At 38.7% G+C, this 14,481-nt stretch overlaps 1 protein-coding gene across 4 annotated transcripts in view; it reads left to right on the forward strand.

Moving 5' to 3' along the window:
• The window catches only part of STS (steroid sulfatase), a 92,587-nt gene that overhangs the window by 46,863 nt on the left and 31,243 nt on the right, over positions 1-14,481 (forward strand). For all 4 annotated transcript variants that reach the window (XM_064143028.1, XM_064143029.1, XM_064143030.1 and 1 more), the window contains one exon: positions 11,546-11,683. In XM_064143028.1, coding sequence (XP_063999098.1) covers positions 11,546-11,683 — 138 coding nt within the window. The remainder of the gene's footprint in view (positions 1-11,545; positions 11,684-14,481) is intronic.

Below are 14,481 nucleotides of genomic sequence, written 5' to 3' on the forward strand. Positions count from 1 at the left end.
AAATTAAAATAGTTACAGATTTTTGATCTTGGCATTTAAACCTTCCCACCCACATGTCATCCTTGTACCTTCAGATAGCTTTGTGGTGAATTACCCAGTACTTTAATATAATTGATACACTCTGTGAATTCATATGAACACATGGAAAGCACAAGTGAACATTGTTAGGCTATGAAGTCAAATACTTAAAGACAGGAAAAATCAGTCTTCCTGTGCTTGTGTCTTATGGCACAGCTTCTAAGCATATGTTTACATGCCATTTCTTGTCCCGTTGGAACTCTGTCTTCTCATCACAGAGTGCATTCTTAATGAGCAACTACTCAACAGTAGGTGTGTTCCTCATTGTGAAGTGCAAATCTCATGTTTTATTTAACACACACACTATTGAAGTTCTGTTTCAAAGGCAGATTTCTTTGACATCTCTCATTTTTTTTCTGCAGTATTGCTTCACTAGAGTACATAACAGATATGCAAAGGAGCATTTTCACAAAGACTTTATAAGGTAGGGTAATCTCATTAATCTGTTACTCAGTTCTAAGGCACAGAGAGGAGGTTCACATTTTCTTCCTGCAGTACAGCTTTGCTGCCAGTGACCCACTAATCCATCTCTGGATCTATAATAAAGCATTAGACTCTTAATTCAGTAGCCTGGGAATGGAGAAGGAGAGAAAGCAAGCCATTTATCCTTCCAGATCTTGATCTTTGTTAGAGGTAGTAGATGGTTAGAATGTGCACCTGACCACAGGAACTCAAATTTCCTTCTGCGCTTGGATATTAAGTAGTATTTTTAATGGCTAATTAAGTATTTTTATCAATATATGAACTAGAACATTATGAATGGTTTCTGTAATGACTCAGGAAATATTTTCCAGCCTTGTACCATTTTTTTGATATGTGGCTGCATCACATTTAGCTGTAGAAAAAACCCTACAATTGACCATGAGTACTTTGGTTACAGTGATGATACTAAAAATCCTAGAGATCATTTAAAAATCATCTGTGCTGCTTCTTGGAGAGAGACATGAAACTTTTTCATGCTTCTTTTGAAATGTATGTTAATTACTTTGAGACCATGCTGCTAAAAAGGCGGGGGGGGGGGGAGGGGGGGGGGGAACAAATTCTCAGTGTAAACAGTAATCATTTGCAAACGAAGCTTATGGCGATATCGACTTTGTGTTTTAAACGACTGTTTATTGGCAGGCTCCTTCCCATTAGTGAACTGCTGGGCAGAAATTTCACACTGCTGAATCACAGGCCTCAAATTCCAGGTGATAATAAGTTCTTATTGATGAGGTTGGTAGAACTGTGTATTTTTCTTAATGGTCCATTTGAAACAATAAACCAACCATAGCACATAATAGGCAGGCTGGTAACACTAATAAAGGACATTACTTTTCTAGGAAAACAGTTGTGCATTTTGCATCAATGTTTGTTGCAGTCTGCACAGTAGCAAAATATAATAATGGGATAAATAATATATTTTTTAAATAAGGAAAGCACTAGAGGAATGATCACAGTATCCCAGTATCACCAAGGTTGGAAGAGACCTCATAGATCATCAAGTCCAACCCTTTACCACAGAGCTCAAGGCTAGACCATGGCACCAAGTGCCACGTCCAATCCTGCCTTGAACAGCCCCAGGGACGGCGACTCCACCACCTCCCCGGGCAGCCCATTCCAGTGTCCAATGACTCTCTCAGTGAAGAACTTTCTCCTCACCTCGAGCCTAAATTTCCCCTGGCGTAGCTTGAGGCTGTGTCCTCTTTTTCTGGTGCTGGCTGCCTGAGAGAAGAGAGCAACCTCCTCCTGGCTACAACCACCCCTCAGGGAGTTGTACACAGCAATAAGGTCTCCCCTGAGCCTCCTCTTCTCCAGGCTAAACAATCCCAGCTCCCTCGGAACCTGTCCTTAGTGAAAGACAGGCTGGAAAAGTGATAATTATGCTGTTCTCCAGCTCTTTATGATACTCCTTGATTGCAAAATAAGGTATTCAGGGTTCAATTTAGGGTGCTGTTTAGGAAAAACTGATAGCAAATCTTTATTATTCTTTCCTAATTGTTATTTTTAAATGTTTTTGGTTTGGGGTATTTTTTTTCATATTTAATTCAGTGTACTAAGATTTTTTGCATTGTTTTGAATGCTTTCTTTTTGTTTTCCCTTTTGTTCCACTTCATTCTTGTATTTTGCATACACGTTTCTCTTTTTAACTAATTTCCTCTCCTTATGTACTCTTGAAAGATTTACTCATGAGGAGCACACTGTAGTAACCCTGAGAACACCCAAGAAATTTTATGTTAGAGCAGTAAGATCAATATCCCAAAGAACACCTGACCCCTAAGGGCTAAGTTTCTGACCTGAGATGATGAAAGACATGCTCCAGGATAATCAAATCCCAGCCTGAGATGAGCACGAAGTTATATTCCACAGCTTCTTGCAACTTGCTGCTACAAGAGAAGAGGCAGTGCACCCTTCATCTCCTTACTTCTTTTTTGATAACCAACTTCCAGGGAAAGTGAAAGTCAGGTGGGAGAAAAGCATCTCCATTTTCTGACAAGTATCCTTTTAGCAAGCTACTAGATGGACTCATCTATAATATCACACTTAGTTTGCCTAAATGTGTGATTAACTTGTCCCTGAGGTACTGTGGTTTACATGCTTTTAAAGTACTGCTGCCATTTTCTCAGTGGGTGAGATATTTGTGGGTTAGAAATTGATCTTGGTTCCTTTTCTGACTTGTGCTAGAATGTGAAAAAACAAAGAAAAACCCCCAAAGAAAGAAGCAAACTGACATAGGTTAGGAACTTCACACACACTCTCCCCTACACTATCTAAATTTACCAGCCTAGGTCAGCCGGTTTGGAAGCAAGATGAAGCTATATTTACAGCAAAGCTAAATTTACAAGCATCTATAGACAATATCTACAAGTATTTACAATTATATACAAATCAGAATTAATACAGAAATCTAAACTACTCCCTGGACAAAGAAACTGCCCAGAAGGGGCTCAGAGCTACCCTCCTCTTTCTCCAGAACAAAAGCCAGCAAAACTCACATTGTCAGCTGTTAGCTGAGATTAGAGGTCAGATATTAGAGCAGAGGGAAGCAGAAATGAACAGGGCAATTTCCAGGACAGAGAAAGAAAAAGCACTGGTCAGGCCACACCTTGAGTACTGTGTCCAGTTCTGGGCCCCTCAATTCAATAGAGATGTTGAGGTGATTCTATGACTGTTCATGTGGAATGTGGATGTTTCAAACCTTTGCCTGGAATTCTCTTGTAATAGGGATGACAATTAGGATGCTACAAATCCAACACCAGACACACCAACAAATCAGTTTTGCTACAGGGCAGGTTCCCTTCAAAGGGAGCAGTCGGATGCATGAATAACAACACAATTTCCCATGGCTGTAGACCCGACACCAGGTGCCTGAACAAGCCAGTTTGCTTGTCCAGTTACATTTCAGCAGTCAGAGGCATGAATAACAGGGTTTCTTTGCACTTGCAACATATATATATACATATATACACATATATAAATTCTTTATGATTGCCAGGGACAGGAACTTAAGTGCAGAAATCCCTGTACAGATTGAAGAAAACAGTTGCAATTACATGCTTAATTACCTGGGATCAAATACATTCTTGATAAAACCCCTCTTAAGTGCATGATACATACCCCATAGCAAATGTTTAAAACCTGCTCCCAAATTCAGCAAAGATTAAAATGTTTGGCTACTGAAATGCTCAGGCTCTAATGTAAATCAATTTTATCATAGTTCCATTTTTAGTTAATAGAAGTTATAAAAATTAAACAAATACACTGACTAATGCTTTTGGAAGAGTGCAGAGGATTAAAATGTGGGGTTAAATTACTTGCCCTGTTTTAAATTCTTCATAATTCTTCATACTTTCATCTGGTATAATGCTGGCATTATGCTTCTGGATCTAAGAGCATATACATATTCAGCTTAAAATTGAGTCTGGCATTAATAAATGTTTAAACCTTTGAATATATAGAGAAGAGTTTATTTTATCACTCCACTGAATCAGTCATCATCAGTGTGTGTCGGAATGATCAAAGTATTAACTTCAGCTGAGTGTAATTCAAAAGAGAATAGCATCTTTCAGTTGTCATTACAGTTTAGCTAGGTCCTACCTAAAGAAACTCCTTCCAAAGTTCAGAAGAAAACATGTGAGGGCTCAAAGTGGAGAAGCAGACTGTTTGGTTTGCATTATGCATCTTAGTTGTACATGTGAAACAGCATCTTGTTCTCAGATGTGTGTAGAGATGCATATTCACCAAAACAGTTATCACAGCTGTCATGCAAAATGCAAATGCAATAGACCCCCCCCTAAAACTGTGTGACCAGCTCTCATATTTCAGCATTTTAAGCAGGCTAAAAATTGAGATTTACATTAGAAATACATAGCCTTATATTCCCCAAATATAAGGTCTAAAAGTGAAGGTCAACCAATATATTTATTAGCTAATTTAAATACTAATAAGGAGGTAGGCATTGAATAATTATGCTTTTGACCTTTTTTTTTGGGTGTAAATATGATAACCTTTCCATCCTGCATTGTCTATACTGCAGCTATACTTAGAGGTCCTCACAACTTGTATAACCACATCTTAACTCTGTGCTTCATTATCTGCATTTACTTAGTTATATATATATATATATATATATATATATATATGAAGTATCATTCCAACTTGCATGTTTACCAAATAATTTGTACCCTATATGAATAAGAAAATAGGAGATTTCTCTCCAGGAAAAAAAAAATATCTTGTGCATAATTATAAGTCAAAATTTGGTTGATTTATTCATAGCTGCTAAGCAGTGCATATCTAATCTGCTGTGCACTATGCTGAAAATTTATCCTGAGGGTCTGAAAGACACTTTATACTTAGAAGACTGTATGAACAGTTACAAGCCAATTACAAGGTTACAATTAAATTTCAATCCAAATCCAAACTAAGGTAAAGTCACACTGAAAGCTCAACTGACTCCACACCAAAGTTGCCCATTTGTTTTTTTTTGAAGACTGTGCTCTGAGCACTTATATTTGTTTCATCCTGAGACCAGAGGAATCCAAACAGAAGTTCTTGATGTTGTACAGACTGTCTGGACCTAACAACTACTAATATGAGTGGTAGTTATAGGTAGTTAAATCTGGGGTGATTGATTCATCTTACCTCGTTGTAAAAAGAATTCATTTTCCCCCCCAAATTAATTTACCTTAAGATAGATGAGCTGCACTAAAAATGCTTCTTTTGCTTCAATGCCTTTAACAAATGTTTATAGCAACTCTGTCAGTTGTAGATGTGTACACTGTTCATAAATCCCTTTCTCTATAGAGCTACAGTATACACAAGTGAAGCTTGACTGTCCTAGCACCAGACTTTTAGCACAGAATTCATTAATCCTACCCTGCTTTGAACTGCCAATATTGGTGGGTCTGAGCTATCTTCCAATCTGGAGAGAACCTATCATCAGACCATCAGAGACCGGACATTTGTGGTCCCATTTACTGAATGCCCATCAGTAGTACCTATGCCTTAAGTGCATTCCCAGAGTCCATCCTCGAGTTTAGTTTAATCTTTAAAGAAATCTGGGTCATGAAATCCAATGGGGCTTTCCCATGCAAACAGAAATCTATGTCCATGATTTGATTTACTTTAAATATGCAGTCCTGAGACAAATTTAAATCTTAATATAGATGTGCTTTTTGGACACAGTCTCAAGTTGTGCTGGGGGAAGTATAGGCTGGATGTGAGGAGGAAGTTGTTGCCAGAGAGAGTGATTGGCATTGGAATGGGCTGCCCAGGGAGGTGGTGGAGTCATTGTCCCTGGAGGTGTTGAAGAAAAGCCTGGATGAGGCACTTAGTGCCATGGTCTAGCTGACTGGCTAGGGCTGGGTGCTAGGTTGGACTGGATGCTCTTGGAGGTCTCTTCCAACCTGCTTGATTCTATGATTCTATGATACTTGTTCAGCAGAATATCCTGTTGACATTGAAGATCCCACTAACTTCTCATAGTGGGAAATTAGCACACTTGAGACTCCAGCTTTGTCCTTTGGAGAAGACTTCATTGCATGGGCTCTTTTAGTGGTAGCACAATAGGATAAGACTTTCCACAGAATTGATAGTCCACTTTCTTCTTGCAGGACTTATTGTACATTTTGGCATTAGCTATTTATTTTCTATTATAGTCAAACAGTTGTAACAACTAGTAGTCACTTTTGAGGTGCTCCCCTATGCAGAATCCTTCATCTTCTTATGAGGATGTGTTCTGTTGACTGGATAGATAATGTGCTGTAACATTAATCTGTTGCTTTGTCCAAATACTTCCACTTTGCAGTGACTGTGTTCTAGCTTTGAATGTTAAAGAAGATGCGTGCAGAGCTTATGTACTGTTCACCATATGCACAGCCACTTCTTGTGTTGCCCTCAATGGTTTTATTATTTTCTATTTTTACCTCAAGTATTGTGCTCAATGACTAGAACTGAAAGTGCTAATTACTTCCCCACTGCAAGACAAACTGCTTTACATATTTATCCAGGGGAAACCGGATGGCTCTGGGCATACCACACACACAAAAATTGCATATTTATAACCTGGAATATACAAAAGCTAAAAATAATGATTAAAAGAGGCAACCAAACCAAACCAACCCAACAACCAAACAAGAAAAAAAAAATTAAATGCATCTTCTAGGCAGAGATGTGATGGCCAATCTTTCCAAATCACTCCTTGCCTAATAACTGTCTCAAAATTGCTGTAACCTTTTGGGTACCGCAGAGCTGGATACCACAGTCTGCTGGACAGGAATTCACTGTAGCATCAACTGTCTTGTCCTGAGACCCATCCTTACCCCTCCTTCTGAATCCTGTTGTTTCTTCTAATCTGAGAAACTGCTTTAAACTTTTCCTCACAGAGACACTATTTTTCCCCTAATACCTGGATTACACAGAGGTGCTCTGCATTCTAGAGCTTCTATTCATCATTTCAGCAAGAGTCTAAATGATTTCAAATGAATGCTGATAACATTTCTGTCCTACTGATTTCAAATGACAGTAGGCTAATTTACAAAGCAAGTGCATTTGTTCATATGCTTGCTTGCCTGAACCTTTGACAAATGTTCCAAATCACTAACCTGTTTGTAAGTACATTATTGTTTTTCAGTGTTTGTACCTTGTTTTCAGGTGAATAGTCATTTGTTAATAAACCCTATACCATAATGTAGATGAGTACAGGAGGAGTTTTACATAATTCAAAGCCCTACAAATTGCATTCAGCATTAGTCAGTCTGGTTCAGCTCTCCTTCATGCTATGTTAGAGAAGGTGAACAGTGACATGGCACTTCCAGTTGCCTTCCAAAGAGCAGTCAGTTGCTCTTGTCTCTTTTACGTGGCTCTCTCTCCATTTAAACTGGCATTTTCTCTTTAAGAATGAAACAACTCTTTATAATTTAACACAACTTGAAGAGGGAATGGAGAGCAGTATGTAGAGAGCACTCCCCTGTATATTTTGGAAGACATATTTAGTTACTTTTTGGAACGCTGATGTGCTGATTAAAAAAAGTAACATCTTAATGTTGTCCTTAACCTATTCTGACTCTTAAAAAATACAAATGAAATGAAAGTATCCAATATTACATTGCCTTTATCTGTTACAATATTAATCACCTGCAGTGGTGCATACTTTCCTAGCATGGCAATAATAATGAGAGAAACTTGATCTGAAGGTGCATACTTTCCTAGCATGGCAATAATAATGAGAGAAGCTTGATCTGAAATTCTGGTTGCTAAATAGCTTCAGAAATTATGCAGCTCCTTCAGCGCTGGATTGATTTTGTTGTTCAGAAATGTTCCAAATCTGTTCTGTTCTAATCAGAAGAAATGTAAGTGGTATCATCCACAGAGATCAGTGCAGCTGTTAATTTTTTAGAACATGGCTTTCAAGTGAGTCTTTTCAGTCAAGAATCCTTCCATTTTTATTGATGACTCCCATGCTAGGGATACCAAGCTATTGCTGCTTGAACAGAGCTATAGTTTTCCCAGGCTTATTTCATAGAAATCACAGAATCATAGAATCAAGCAGGTTGGAAGAGACCTCCAAGATCATCCAGTCCAACCTAGCACCCAGCTTCAGCCAGTCAACCAGACCATGGCACTAAATACTTCATCCAGGCTTTTCTTGAACACCTCCAGGGACGATGACTCCACCACCTCCCTGGGCAGCCCATTCCAATGCCAATCACTCTCTCTGTGAAGAACTTCCTCCTAACATCCAGCCTATACTTCCCCCAGCACAACTTGAGACCGTGTCCCCTTGTTCTGTTGCTGGTTGCCTGGGAGAAGAGACCACCAGCTTCATATTGCAGCTTCGTATTCTGAATGAACTCTTTACATCCAAAAAGTCTTCTAAAATTTGTATTGCTTTCTTCAACCAGCAGTGGCATTTAAAGAGGATACTGAGCCAGCTAAAGCCCATTCTTTTAATTCCAGAGTGCATGACTTGCAATACTCTCACAATTTAAGGTGAAGCAATACAGTTTTACCATCTTTTCTTACTCAGATATCATTTACCTGCTCATCACACTCAAAGTGTGTTGCACATGTGGTTGCATGGCTATCACTTTGGGTAGGATTCTTCTTTCTGTCCTTGATGTCTAATAGGAGGACACTTAACTTTGAGCTTGTTGCCTGTTCTTTTTTAATCAGCAGATAAAAAAGGCCTTCTTGGGGTTGTGACACTTCTCCAAAGGCTACTTAAGTAGGCTAGGTGAAACTCCTCTTTCTTCATTAATTTATGTTGCCTACAATATGTATACATTGATTTGCACTTAATTCTAAAGTTACTGTGAAATTTGCAGAAGTAATAAGAGTGGATGACATAACAATAATAGTAAGTAATAGTAATAATGGTGTAAGAAAACAGTACATATGTATTTTGCCTACTTTATAGCATATGCTTCCAAAACTGGCATAGTATTGCATGTGAGATCTCTTTCAGCAAGATCCACAATGCATTATTAGAAATGCTAATACTGATGTAAATGCTAATAAGTGGATGTATTGCTTGTGTTAACATTAGGCACATCATTCAAATGCACTTTAATGTGACTTATCTCCTGTTAACACACACTTTATTGCTCACTTATAGTTCTCATTCTAGAAAGTGTCAATATTCAAAATGAAAATAGAAATTGAAGTTTGCTTCATTTCTACAAGTGGGTTGTGATTGCCTTTCTCTGACAAGATTATTGGTTTAATTACCACTGTTAATCCATCTGCACTGAAAAATATTGTGGCCAAAGTAAATTGTAATTCTTATTACTTGCTGATTAATCTTAATCTGGCCAATCTTCTTGGTGTGTAATAGTCCAAAGGAATGAAATGTGTATTTTTCTACTGAGTTCAACAGGCTTTGGATTTTCTATGCATTTTGGGGTGATTTTTTTTCTGAACTGTGTAACATAAGTCTATCTGAATATAATTTGTTTTTCCAAGCCAAGTCAGGGTACACATTCTTGTTAAAAAAACAAACAAACAACACAAAAACCAAACCAACAAAACAAGACAAAACAAAACAAAACCCCATGGCCCAACAAACCAGCAAAACAAATCACCCAAAACCAAAAGCAGTCTCATTTATTATTATAAAATCATAGGTTGATGAAGGTTGGAAGGGAACTCTAGAGGTCTTGTGGCTGAATAGCATTGAGCTCTGTGGTAAAAGGTTGGACTTGATGATCTGTGAGGTCTCTTCCAACCCTGATGATACTGTAATACTGTGATAATGTCTTAGCTTGACTCCACTTTTTATCATCATTGCCTGCCTTGCAAGTACATCTTCCTAACAGTCTCAGAAGCCAATGGGGAGCTGTCTCCTCTGGCACCAAATCCACCTGCTGCTTGGCTTGTCAGATGGATGGATCCACATAATTTTCTCTCAACCCACCAACTTTAAAATGTCAGCCTTAGTAACAGATTTTCCTCAGCTCTGTTGGGAAATTTCAACTCCCACAGGGTTTCAAAATTTACATAAACTAATTCCCCCTACTCTTACACGTCTTCTTTTCTCCTAGTTTACAAATAAGTTCAACAGGTATCGCTTATTTAACCTGCTGGTGTTCCCTTGTTCACAGAATCACAGAGTGGTAGAAATTGGAGATCATCCAAAACCCACTGCTAAAGCGAGTTCACCTGGAGCAGGTCATGTTCCAGTCATTTGAGCTGATGAGAAATTAAAACAGTCAGCCTTTTTAAGAAGGCTGTTTTAGAATGCTGTAACATTTAAAGCAAGAGTACTATCAGTAATTTAACTACTTCTTATCTAGAAAGAGAGCATAGCAACAGAAGTGATGATCTGAAAATCATTAAAAAAAGGCTCTCTGTTTCAGTATTCCTTTCTCATTCTCTTTGACACCCTAATGAGGCATCAGCTTATGCATTAATTTTTAGTGGACAGGTAAGCAATCAAAGTTGACATTCAAATTGGATCATTCTTGGATGTTTAAATAAAAAAGAATAAAGATAAAATGGTTGTGAAGACAGAACTATCTTTATATACTCTGAGGTCCTGAAAGAACAAGTTTAAAGCTCATTTGAAGACAGAACTATCTTTATATACTCTGAGATCCTGAAAGAACAAGTTTAAAGCTCATTTGCAGGCAGATGTGAAGAAGTATATTCTCGTAGTTTGGTCAGTTTCCAGAATGAATAATCTTATATTCCTAATCAGTAAAAAATTCACTGGAGGAAGTTACAAGAGCAGCTTCACTCTCATTCATGTAGAAACCCTGTTTAAAGAAGTCAGTCTAAATAGGTTTGAACGTGATTTCTGTACGGCAGTCCACAGTGCTGAGGTAGCATGAGAAGCTCTTTGTGAACATGAAACCTGAGTCCATTGTACCTTAGAGCTACAGAGCATATCTATGTTCCTCTTTTAAACATGTGCATGTGTGTATTACCTTGCACATTTTGAGTGTAGTTGATGTCTGTTCTTATATGATGTGACACCAGAGACTAATTAGTAGGATTGATAATGAAAACAGTGCTCCAGAGGCTCTCTTTTTTAATAGAATGTCTTATTCAAACGCTAACATTGAGCTTAGGTTGCTAAGCAGCAACACTTTTCCCCCAAACTATCAGCTCTATTCTGCATGCTGAGATTCTTTCAGACATTCCCAAGTGTTTGAAGCTTCTTGCTAAGGGGTTTCCTTGATTGAGAGCAACTGCTTCCAAAGGTCACTGTATCTCTGTGGATCAGCCCTTTTCTCTGATGTGCACAAATCTTCTCATGTTATACCTCAAGAAACCTGCAGCAGTTGAACCATGGCCCTGATTGCAACGAGCTTTGTGCAATTGTCCACTACTGTATGTTGCATGGTGCCAGTCACTATGTATGATGTTTGTGTGGAAAGGCATCTTGAAAAGAAAAAAAAATATTTGTATGTCCCAAGGATAATAAAAAGGCACTTAAAGATACTGAAGTTGTTATTTTTGTATCTTTTGCTTGCTTTATTTTCAGGACAAGTGCTCAATGCCCTAGAGAAATACAGTCTGAGCCATAAAACTCTTGTATACTTTACGTCTGACCAAGGGGCTCATATTGAAGAAATCTCCAGTTCTGGAGAAGTCCACGGAGGCTACAATGGCATTTATAAAGGTAAACATTTTCTAATGATTCTTATAAATCAGAAAATATAGTTGCAGTACAAGCATCAGCAGACCAGCAACTCCTCCCAGTTTTATATGGTCTGCAGAACTGCAAAAAGGAAGAAAGTTAAGCAAATACTGTAAGCAGTTACCAGTGAGTTTTTTGAGTGAGAAAAAGCCACTGGTTTTAGTCAGTAGGTGTCTGGGAAATTACCCTTATGTTCTAAGTGAGCTGGGAAGGAAACACCATACAAGCGCAACACCGAAGTCATAAGGTTGCAAACTATCAGATGGATCCCCTTGGGCTAGCACCAGAGTGAAAGTTAGCACATAGGCCTTACATAGTGATTTAAGTAATTAAGGAAAGTAATCAAGGAACCATATGGTTACATATCTGTAGCTGTAGGCACAGCCTGAGGTGTTTTAGAAGCTCTAGAAAATATTTGCCTTCTCCGATGCCAGACATAAGATACAGGATAAATGATGAGGAGGGAAGAAAAGACAAATACTCAGGAGAAAAAGCCTTCCTGAGGACCTTGGATTAAATAAAGGTTTTTTTCAATTATTTTTTTTTTAGCTCATGCTTGCAGAGTAGAGAATAATTTGAAATAGATGTTAGTGGAATTAATAAACCATCTGATAGACAGGGTTGCTTGAGGAGTCATGGGACTTCTTGGTTTTAAAATAAATAGTGTGGTTTGCACTTAACATCTACACTATGCTGGCAAGTCTTACAATATACTGTGGGGTGGAAAAGAGTCACTAAATAAGCAAAACAAATTATCATTGTATGGATGGCATTCTTAATAAAATACAAATAAATTAAATGACCCATGCAATCAGTTGAATATACTTTTACCATTTTGAAATACAGTATATTCTGCTTTATCTTTCACTTTCTCAATCTCCATATCATCCTTTCCAAAGGAGCAGAAGTGGAAGTGACCAGTTCATTATATAATTAGCAATTTTCATACGTAAGGATTTAGTAATATTTTCATAGAATCATAGAATCAGTCAGGGTTGGAAGGGACCACAAGGATCATCTAGTTCCAACCCCCCTGCCATGGGCAGGGACATCCTACCCTAGATGAGGCTAATTAATCTTCCTGAAAGTCTATATAATCTTTTGCCATCCTTTTCCAACACATCCTTTGTTCTCTACTTGCATTAGAAGCTGCAGGTCACAGCACTGCATAAGCACCTGGGTCGTTTGAAAAACTACACAGAAAGGAGTTGGCTCTGCAGGAAAAAAAAACTGTTTGTTTGCAAAGTCAAGTGAAGTATGACAGTACTTGAGGTCTGAACATCTCTGGCAGATTTAATGAAAAGCAGACCCATGAAGTCCTAAGTCTCAGACACTGATACAGCAATGTGCCTAAAAGAGGTCCTGATGCCACTTAGAATCATAGAATCAACCAGGTTGGAAGAGACCTCCAAGATCATCCAGGCCAACCTAGCACCCAGCCCTAGCCAGTCAACTAGACCATGGCACTAAGTGCCTCAGCCAGGCTTTGCTTGAACACCTCCAGGGATGGTGACTCCACCACCTCCCTGGGCAGCCCATTCCAATGCCAATCACTCTCTCTGACAACAACTTCCTCCTAACAACCAGCCTGTATTTCCCCTGGCACAACTTTGGACTGTGTCCCCTCGTTCTGTTGCTGGTTGTCTGGCAGAAGAGGCCACTCCCCACCTGGCTACAACCTCCCTTCAGGTAGTTGTAGACAGCAGTGAGGTACCCCCTGAGCCTCCTCCTCTTCTCCAGGCTAAACACTCCCAGCTCCCTCAGCCTCTCCTCATAGGGTTTGTGTTCCAGGCCCCTCACCAGCCTTGTTGCCATTCTCTGGACACGTTCCAGCACCTCAACATCTCTCTTGAATCGAGGAGCCCAGAACTGGACACAGCACTTCCTCATGTGTGCACATACTGGGAATTTACTTCACCTGATGAATAGTTTACAAAACTGGAACACATGCACATCCTTTCTCCCTGTCTCTGCTAGACAGTACTTATCTTCTTGTATATGAGCGGAGCATGAGTGTGAATATGAATCAAGCCACTTAACCCTCTTGTCAGGGCTGGAGCAGTGTGCTCAGCAATAATTGGCTCTGCCCTAAAATCAAAAGCTCTCAACAGATCTCCACAACTCGAACTCACTAATTTGTCTTGATATCCAGCCAAATGAGCACCAATAATAAAATTTAAGAGGAGTTTGGAGAGTTAGGCTTGTGCTGCAAGCCTGAATGCAGAAAGAGGAAATTACTGACTTGAAGGTTTTATTACTCTGGATTTTGACTGTGGAACAGTCACTGTAAATTTCTCCAACTTTTGAAATTAGAAACCAGACATAACACAGCATTAAACTGGTTGCTGTCATACACAGTCTGATTTGTATCTTCAGTATCCTTTTTTAGGAGTGATTAGATAGAAATATTGAAGTGATGGATCAAAATCATGGTCTCTCGTTCCAGTGCCTTTTTTCCTGACAATTATCAGGATCAAAATCCTTGGAGGAAGATGCAGAAGCTTTGTAGTAAATAAAGAAGATCTCTAAGAATATCTCCTATTAATCTTAGATAGTATGGCCTTGATTTTAAATGTGAATCCCAACAATTTAGATTCTACAAAGAATTTTAGCACTAATTATATGAATCTTCATCATGTCAAGACGAAATTCTACTTTGAGTCCTTCTGAATTCTTAGCATAGCCTACATCATTTGACCATAAAGTCATGGTGCTTTCTTTTACTATCTTGAAATGGGACAGTTGCAATTTTCACTGAACATCTTGAAGTTTGATACTGT

The sequence above is a fragment of the Pogoniulus pusillus genome, chromosome 5, assembly GCF_015220805.1.
Source record: "Pogoniulus pusillus isolate bPogPus1 chromosome 5, bPogPus1.pri, whole genome shotgun sequence".
NCBI lineage: Eukaryota > Metazoa > Chordata > Aves > Piciformes > Lybiidae > Pogoniulus > Pogoniulus pusillus.